Source organism: Mandrillus leucophaeus, unplaced genomic scaffold (genome assembly GCF_000951045.1).
Source record: "Mandrillus leucophaeus isolate KB7577 unplaced genomic scaffold, Mleu.le_1.0 Scaffold513, whole genome shotgun sequence".
NCBI lineage: Eukaryota > Metazoa > Chordata > Mammalia > Primates > Cercopithecidae > Mandrillus > Mandrillus leucophaeus.
In genome coordinates, this window is record NW_012105509.1 from 853426 (window position 1) to 862766 (window position 9341).

The 9341-nt window shown below is 47.8% G+C and overlaps 1 protein-coding gene across 4 annotated transcripts in view; it reads left to right on the plus strand.

Annotated features, from left to right (window-relative positions):
• The window catches only part of JADE1 (jade family PHD finger 1), a 66798-nt gene that overhangs the window by 31057 nt on the left and 26400 nt on the right, over positions 1-9341 (plus strand). For all 4 annotated transcript variants that reach the window (XM_011996437.1, XM_011996441.1, XM_011996438.1 and 1 more), the window contains exons 3-5: positions 1769-1854; positions 5530-5687; positions 8035-8222. In XM_011996437.1, the coding sequence (XP_011851827.1) occupies positions 1769-1854; positions 5530-5687; positions 8035-8222 (432 nt within the window). The remainder of the gene's footprint in view (positions 1-1768; positions 1855-5529; positions 5688-8034; positions 8223-9341) is intronic.

The following is a 9341-nucleotide window of genomic DNA, read 5'->3' on the forward strand; positions in this document are numbered from 1 at the left end:
GATTTTGTTAATTTTTGGAAAATGGTACAGTACGTATTCAGAATTGGGGTGATGATTATTAGGAGGTGGAGGTGAATTATCAGAAAGTTGGACAAATACTACATATGGGTGTTAGGGCTGTTTCAGATCTCTGGCAGCAGTACGGCACCCACAAGTGGAAGGTTTTGCACTTAAGTTGTCTTTGTAACAAATTAACAGGAGGCAGAGGCAGAGATGGAGAAGAGGGACTGGAATTATTGGGAAGTTGAATTGACCCAGCCAATGATTGTGTCCTGAGTGTGAGGAGTCTAGGATGACTCTTAGATTTCTGATGTCAAGTAGAAATGGTGGTAATAGACATCAAAGTAGGAATGTAAGAGGTAGAACAGGTTTGGGTAAAATGTTGAGCCCAGTTTTTATAATGCTGAGTTGACAGATAGATAGAAGGAATACCTTAGGGTTGATGTCTTATGTGAAGGTGAAAATGGATCTGGAGCTTGGAAGGGAGGTTAGTCTGGGAATGTAGGTCTGGCAGGTTCCTCTGGGTGTGCTGGGTAAGACTGTGGACATGGGTGAGCGCCCCCTGGGGAGAACATATGGAGCAAGAAAAGAACAAAGAGTTCAGGAGAAAACCATGTTGATGGGATACATGGAGAGGAGGAGCCCACAGAGTGGAAAGAGAATTGCCACTGAGGCTGAGGGAGTGTTTCAGACAGGATGGAGTTGCTGGTGCTGAGAAGTGTCGGGGCAGACACGAGCTCAGACGTGGCAGCAGTTGGGAGATCCTGTTAGGCAGCAGTTAGGGACCGTGTTATGGGGGAGGCCAGATGATAGGTGTAGACCCCCTTTGTAAGAAAGGCAGAGAACAGAGCCAATTGGCATTTTTTGGGAAAGTGGAGCAAATTTTAGGGGTTATTTGGCAGTTGGCCCCTTAGTCTTCACTAAGTTTGTTTACCTACCATCCTCCCTGCTTACGGCACTATACTACCTAATTCGTCTACCCCATAGGCCTGAGGTTCCCTGTCTAGGGATTGCTAAGTTTTTATGCCTTGTCGAGTCAAACCTTTTTTTAAAAAAGTGTTTTAGAAAGCTTCCTGAAAACTCAGTAAGATGTTTTTCTTTTCTTTTGTTTTCTTTTTTCTTTTCTTTTTTTTTTGACGGAGTCTTGCTCTGTCTCCCAGGCTGGAGTGCGGTGATGCAATCTCGGCTCGCTGCAGCCTCTGCCTCCTAGGTTCAAGCAATTCTCCTGCCTCGGCTTGCCGAGAAGGTGGGATTACAGGTGCCTGCCGCCATACGAAGATAATTTTTGTATTTTTAGTAGAGGTGGGGTTTCTCTAAGTTGGCCAGGCTGGTCTTGAACTCCTGACCTCAGGTGGTCCACCTACCTTGGCCTTCCATAGTATTGGGATTACAGGCGTGAGCCACCACCCTGGCCTGTTATTTTTTCAATTTGTATTTAGCAGCATGAGACTTTGAACCTCTTCAGTGCAGGCTTATGGGTGAAGACTACACCTGCATGGTATTCTTAAAAGTCCTTTCTCCTTTTGGGTGCGGTCCTTGATATAGCATCCCTGCACAGAATGAGCACATTAGGCCTGCTTATGAGAAATGAGAGTTAAATAACTGATAGAAGTGGAAGAGCTCTGTGAGAGCCAAGAGGGCATCACAGGTGGTCTCATGGTGCAGTGCTGAGGTGAACCTGGGATGAGTTTGGGTAAGAAAACCCCTAAGAACACTCAGTAACTCCTGCAGTTTCTAATGGTTCTTATTTGGATGTTTGTTTCTTTAGGCCTGTCAACTACTTGGTCCCAGAATTCCCGATCCCAGCATAGGAGAAGTTCCTGCTCCAGACATGAAGATCGCAAGCCTTCGGAGGTACTTCTTGACTACTTGCCTGACCGTGCATGAATATATGTTGCCCCATATACCTAGTTGAGTGGTGTCTATTTGTGCAGTCCTGGGCAAAGTATTCAAATCCTTGTGCCTCAGTTTCCAAATCTGTAAGATGGGGAGAACACAAGTGTCTACCTCATAGGATTGTTGTGAGGATTAAGTGGGTTAATACACATAGGCTAATACATGCAAAGCATGTGAATAGTTGCTGACACATAAAAAGTGCTCAGTAAGTGTTATTATTATTCATTACATTTTTTTTTTTCCTTTCCTGTTGTATCATCTCTGGCTCCCAATAACTTTTCCTCTGGCCAGAAGGTCAGCGGGTTCAGCTGCTGCTAAGTCACTGCCAGCCTCAAGTTAGTTTTAGCCATGAATTTGTGGCTTATTTGGCAACAACCCAATGTAACTGTGGGAGTTTTGTTTTAGGGATTATGCTGAAGGTTTTCCCCCCTCTTTCTCAATTTCTTTCTCATCTTATGTTTCCTCTGCTCCCAAACTTTTGTTATCTGTGTATCTAAAGTTGCTTTTAGGTGCATTTCTTTCTGCTGGTATTTGTTTAGGGGCCCTTATAAGGCCTGAGGTCTGTTTATTCTAAAGACCTTTGACAGGCTTTAAATCATTGAAGAAAAAGCATTTTATTTTATCACAGTTTTCAAGTGAGAAGATTATAGGAAGAGTTTCTTTGGTTGAATGCTTTGCTTTGTGCTGCTTCTCATGGGATGAGTTCACAGACAGCCTTATCCTGTAATGGCAGTGCAGAGGCAGTTATTCCACAGAGGCAGATACTCCTCAGAGGAACTTTCCAGGCTCTAATAGGGAACGTCAGAAGGCTGCCCTGTTGTGGAGTGGAGAAGTTATTTGGTTGTGGAACAGCTTCCTCCATGAGGAAGTAGTTTACATCCTTTAGAATTGTGGAAAACCATCCCAGGAGGCACTGTAGCATGAGATCAGATGTGCTTGGGAAGGTAGCTACTTCCTCCCCTTACTTTATTTCAGGCCTTTTTTCCTTTGAACCTTTAATGCTCTCTTCCTTTTCTGCCCAGGAGCGTCTCTGCTGCTCTTTATTTCTTAATTCCTTGTGCTGTGTCCATAACCCCCAAAATACCTTTCTGATGTTCACACTAAACTCCTGTTACTTCAGCACAGGAATACAAGGGGGACTGAGGAGCTGTGACCTGGTGTGACGGAGGCTGGTGCCCAGTGGTGGAGTTCGAAACCTGCTTCTGGCACTGACACCAAGCATTGAGGAGGGGGCCCAGCAGCACAGGTTGCTGTGCTGGCGTTGTCCCAGCCCCACATTTTGGTCCAGATGTTTTTCTCAACCCTGAGTCCAAACTATATGTAAGGCACTAACATACTCTACTAGAGACTCCAGAGTTGATGTCCATTTGAGGGTGTTTGTTTCAGTTCTTGACCGAGTCTTTGAGCAAAGGAATAGCAGGCTGCCTTTTTTCATTTCACTGTTTCAGTTTGATTTTTCTTTCTATTTTGGCAAACTCCTTTGTTTTCCATTTATACCACTTTGTTGGAATATGTTTTTACCTGATCGGCTTCTTGAAGATATAGGCCCATCTCTTAGGTTTTAAAGTACTTTTCTCTTGAGGGCCAGGGAGTTGGTGTCCACTGGGCTGGGCACCTGCTTCAGCGGCTCTGTGCTTGAAGGGAAGCATCCTGGTATTACATGTGATTTTTGTGGGAGGTGCATGGCCTAATTCTTGCTTGTTAATAGGTCTTTAGAAATGAGGAGTGGCATACTGGGGAATAGTCCGTATTGAAAATGGCAGGCAGGAGAAATGGCCTCTTTATTCAGACACTGCCTCAGAGTTTATTATGGTGAAGTTTATTAAAGTGATCACCAGCCTGAAAAGCCACCAGAAAAAACAAATACGGACCTATTAGCAGGCGTATGTGTGAACTGTGTTTAGTAGCACAAGAAAGAACTCCCTGTCCTGAGAAAAAAGAGTTCAGCATTGTGACTTGTGTAAACAGACAGGAGAGCTTACAGATGCAAGCTTGCTCGATGCCAAACACAACTTTAGGCTGGTCCTGATGCCAAGGTCAGAGCTTTCTTATGCAGCCTTAGACACCAGTGGGCCAAGGACGAGGCTTGAGAGGGAGCCAGCTGTGCAGCCCTGGCTGGGAGGCAGTGTTGCGCTCCACCCCAGGGGCAGGCCTCATTGACCAAGGATGAATGCCAGGGGTCCAGGAGTCTGCAGTGGCATAGGCACTGGGAGGGCTGCCTTTCCTGCGGTTGCCCTCATTTGGCCTGTGGTAAGGAATTGGGGAGCTCTCTTTGTAGAGGGGCACTGTTGGGTCTGCCTGTTTTTGGCAGAGTGGGAAGAGGGTAGTGACTTTCTCTATTTCCTTTCCCCACAAATAACTCTTCCCAGCTAGAATTTATGCCAGGTGAAGGTGTGCAAACATGTTCTTTGCAGGCCTATCAACCAAGTGGCCTGTGGTTGCTTCTCTTCCAGATTTTTCTAGGCCAGCCCGGACCTTGACCTCACCAGCTGCCATACCATAAACCCTGGTGCCCTGGGAGGCAGGGCCTGGGTGGGGGCAGTCTCATTATAGAAGATGAGTCCCTGGCCAGGAGCATGGCTCATGCTCGTAATCCCAGCACACTGGGAGGCCGAGGCAGGTGGATCACTTGAGGTCAGGAGTTTGAGACCAGCCTGGCCAACATGATGAAACCCTGTTTCTACTAAAAACACAAAAATTAGCTGGGCATGGTGGCACGCACCTGTAATCTCAGCTACTCAGGGGTGGCTGAGGCAGGAGGATAGCTTGAACCCGGGAGGCAGAGGTTGCAGTGAGCCAAGATTATGTCACTGAACTCCAGCCTGGGGGACAGACAAGATTCCATCTCAAAAAAAAACCAAAAAACCAAAAAACAAAAAAAGCACAGGAGATGAGTCCCTGGCGATTCTGGGTTTTGGCTTGAAGAAGTTGTTTCATGGTTAGTGGAGTTATATTTCTTTTTTTTTTTTTTTTTTTTTTTTTTTTGAGACGGAATCTCACTCTGTCGCCCAGGCTGGAGTGCAGTGGCCGGATCTCAGCTCACTGCAAGCTCCACCTCCCAGGTTTACGCCATTCTCCTGCCTCAGCCTCTAGAGTAGCTGGGACTACAGGCACCCGCCACCTCGCCCGGCTAGTTTTTTGTACTTTTTAGTAGAGACAGGGTTTCACCGTGTTAGCCAGGATGGTCTCGATCTCCTGACCTCGTGATCCGCCCGTCTCGGTCTCCCAAAGTGCTGGGATTACAGGCTTGAGCCACCGCGCCCGGCCTAGTGCAGTTGTATTTCTAGAGCACCCTTGAGTGCAGTATCTCCCTTCAGAGATTTCCAGGTACATGTTTTCAGCAGCCCTTTTGGTGAACTGAGAGACATTTTTCAGAGATTTTTTTGTTGAAGTTGTTGTGGACACTATGGACTGAGGCAGTGAGAGGACAGGGTTCCCTCAGCACTGCCACCCCCCATGCCTGAGTGAGGTAAAAGGCGTGTCAGGCAAAGGTTTTCTGTAATAGGTCAGGCTTGTTCTATGTTGATACAGTGACCTTGTTACATGGCAGCTCCATGGTTACATTGCAGCTGCCAGCACTCTGAATAAGAATGCAAATATCAAATGTCAGTGTCCCTTTCTCTTCCTTTCCAGGTGTTTAGGACAGACCTGATCACTGCCATGAAGTTGCATGACTCCTACCAGCTGAATCCGGATGAGTACTATGTGTTGGCAGATCCCTGGAGACAGGAATGGGAAAAAGGGGTCCAGGTGCCCGTGAGCCCGGGGACCATCCCTCAGCCTGTGGCCAGGTAGAGATGCCCTGAGGGCAGAAGCCTCTCCACCCACCCTCACTCTTCTTCCCTGACAGCAGGCATCTGAGAGGAGACAATTTCTGAGTTAGCAATAAAATATCATGAGGCCTCAAGTGGAAATAGAAATGTAGGAGCAGCACACTTCAGGCATACAGGGTAGTGGTTTTGAGGGCCATGAGCCTCCATACTTAACATTACAGCCACCACTGTGGGGAGGTGCTGCTGTCTTATGAGAGGAAGGCAGATTCCAAGACATCCTGGGAAGTGATGGGCTGGGGGAGGAAAATTTGGGTGTTCACACGTCTTCATCCTCTTTTCCTGCCCTCCATGTTCACTCTGGAGAGTGACTCTCCTGGAGAGAAGTGTGTAGTTGCCTCTGCCTTTGGAGGAGGACAGGTGTGAGGAGACCAGACCTGCCAGTTAGGGTTTGTGGAGAGGGGAGTTTTGGAGGGATTTATTTTGACTGGTCACATTGTTCTCAGGGTGCGTTCTCTGAATTTACTGACTTTAAAGATCCCTCAGGGCTGAGTCCCTGCCGACTCTCCTCACAATCAGGTTGCAGCTGTTTACTCATTTCCTCACTGCCCTGCTTTGTGCCACCTGGAGAGTCCTCTTAGGAGGGAGGATTGAGTGCCCTCTGTGCTCAGCTGGCACCTGGCTTCTCGGCCATCATCAGTTGGCTGCTGCTTTGCGAAACAGTGTCTTTCTCCACGCTGAGTCATGACTGAACTTGCTTCCTGGCCGTCACCCACTTTGTGTCTCTTGTTTTGGGCACTGAACATGATCAAATTTGAGTTGTCATTTTGGGATCTCTGGGGCGTCTATCCAGTGGTGACATATGCCCCTGTCTTACTCAGGCTTAGGTGACCAATCAGAAGTGCCAGGATGGCCCCCACAGGCTAGAATCGGGACCTGTGGAATGGAGCGGTCACGGGGCTCTGCGGGGCAGACCAGGTATCTGCCTCAGAGCCTGTGTCTGAGATGTAGCACCACCTGATTCAGCACTGGCAGCCCCAGCCTAGGAGTCACTTGCTGAATGCTTCACTTTCAGTGGGGAGCCAGGACAGAAGTGAGCATTAATACAGCTTGTGGAAGTTTTCAGTTGGATCCCTGCTCTTGGTTGAGTAGGAGAAATAAATCCCTTCAGTTTGTCCATCTCAGCGTCATGTAGATAAAATCACTCCCATAATATAAGGGTGATGAAGGTACTCTGACAGACTCTGGGCAGCCTGTTGACAGTAATTTAAACTGCAGAAATGCAGATGTGGAAGGACTTTGTTGAGGCCTGGGGCCTGTGATTAGGAAGATGGCCTTTTCTGGTCCAAGTCGGGAGTGATTTGCTCTTCTTGCCCATGCTGTGTTATTTTGAGTGGGGTGAGTTGGAAAGCACCACTCCAGGTTGTTAAAGGTTGGGAGAGAGTGTGTGGCAGTATCAGGAGGAGAGAAAACTTGTGCTTCTGTTTCTGGGATCATAGGTATATGTTGGGAGAGTCAGTCTGCCTCTTGGCTGGGACTCTTGATTCTTAGATTTGTTGATAATGGCCGAGGTCTAATTCCTTTTTTTTTTGTTTGTTTTTGAGACAGTCTCACTCTGTTGCCCAGGCTGGAGTGCAATGTTGCAATCTTGGCTCACTGCAACCTCTGCCTCCTGGGTTCGAGCGATTCTCCTGCCCCAGCCTCCCAAGTAGGTGGGATTACAGGCGTGCGCCACCATACCAGGCTAATTTCTGTATTTTTAGTAGAGATGGGGTTTCACTGTGTTGGCCAGGCTGGTCTGAAACTCCTGACCTCAAATGATCCACCTCCCTCAGCCTCCCGAAGTGCTGAGATTACAGGCTTGGGCCACCGTGCCCAGCCCAAGGCCTAATTTTCTTTTCCCTCTCTCCAGCTTTTTTTTGTGAGGTGTCAGCGTTGGCGGGTATCTCTGGTTCTCAGAGTCTGCTGTGCCTGCCCTGCCTGTGTGGTGCCCTGGTTCTGATGGCCTCCAGCAGGGATGGGCAGGTCTGGTTAAGGGAAAGTGATTAACTCTTGAAATGTAAGGGTCAGTGTGTTTTGGTGTTGGCTGCAGGCCAGAGTGGTCAGAGGTGGTGGGCAGGGCACAGCAGTGTCCTGGGAAGCAGATTTGAAGGCTTCTACAGTGTTTTCATTCATATCTATTTCCTGTTCACAGGCTTTAACAACTTCTAGTTAAGGTTTTATTAGCAGTGACATTCAGGTTTTCAGCCTCTAGTGATGACCTGCGGCTCTGAGGGTTGGAAGAGGAAGTGACACCTGGGGCCCTGTGGCACACTTCATTGTCTGTGACTGAAAGTGTAACCTAGCTGCCTTGTTTTTTGTTATGCAGGGTTGTGTCTGAAGAGAAATCCCTCATGTTCATCAGGCCCAAGAAGTACATCGTGTCATCAGGCTCAGAGCCTCCCGAGTTGGGCTATGTGGACATCCGGACGCTGGCTGACAGTGTGTGTCGCTATGACCTCAATGACATGGATGCTGCATGGCTGGAACTGACCAATGAAGAATTTAAGGAGATGGGTGAGAGACCATGTATTATATTATTTTATTAACCAATGATGAATAGAAACGTATTTTAGGCAGGTAGGTGAGTAGCAAAAAGCTCCTTATTGCCAGTTGAAGGCAGCTCCATCATAGCTTCAGTTAGTCAGAATCACAGCCCTGCCTTAGAGCTCAGCCTGTTTGGCTGTGTCAGATGTGCTGAGATGGATTCAGAGTGGAAGCAGGGCTCCTCGGCTTAGGCACCAGGGATTCCCATGTCCGCTCTGATCTAACTCCCTCATTCACTTACCTTAAGGAAGCTGAAGTCCAGGACTAAGTGACAAAAGGGCATGCTCCAGTTACTTGCTCTAGTGTTTTTTTTTTTCTGCGACACCATTCAGATTCCTTCTTCAGCTGTGGATTGCTGCTTCTCTAAATGAACACTTTTCCAGGCATGCTCCCCATTTCCAAGCACATCACATGTGTTTTAACTTGAGTGATTTTCCTTATGTCATGCTGCAAACCTGGAGTTCTTTTTCCCTCCTGTTTGTCTCTGTCCTGGCTTTCCTTCAGTGAAGCCTCACATTAGCTGAGTGCCCAGCCCTTCTCAGCTTCTTTTCTGCAAGCTCATTTTAGTGTATGTAGAGGTTGGAGCTTCTGCATGTCATGTACTTGCATCTCACGGTGTTGAGACTGGGATGGTGCGTAGGTCTCATTTCACATGCCAGTCCTGATTGCTAAGGGTTGCCTTGAGCTTCTTGATGAACAAGACAATGGAGTCAAGTCTGGGCTCAGTGTGAAAAACTATGAGGATTAATTAGCTTTTGTACTGTAGGTACATGGTGGGGAAGTGGTGGCAAGGGCTGTGTATTGTAATCTAGGACATAGTAAATAATCACAAGATCAGCTGGGCGCATTGGCTCATGCCTGTAATCCCAGCACTTTGGGAGGCCGAGGTGGGCAGATCACCTGAGGTCAGGAGTTCAAGACCAGTCTGGCAAACATGGTGAAACCCCGTCTCTACTAAAAATACAATAATTAGCTGGGTGTGGTGGTCCCAGCCATTCAGGAGGCTGAGGCAGCAGAATCACTTGAGCCCGGGGAGGCGGAGCTTGCATTGAGCTGAGATCGTGCCACTGCACTCCAGCCTGGGCAACA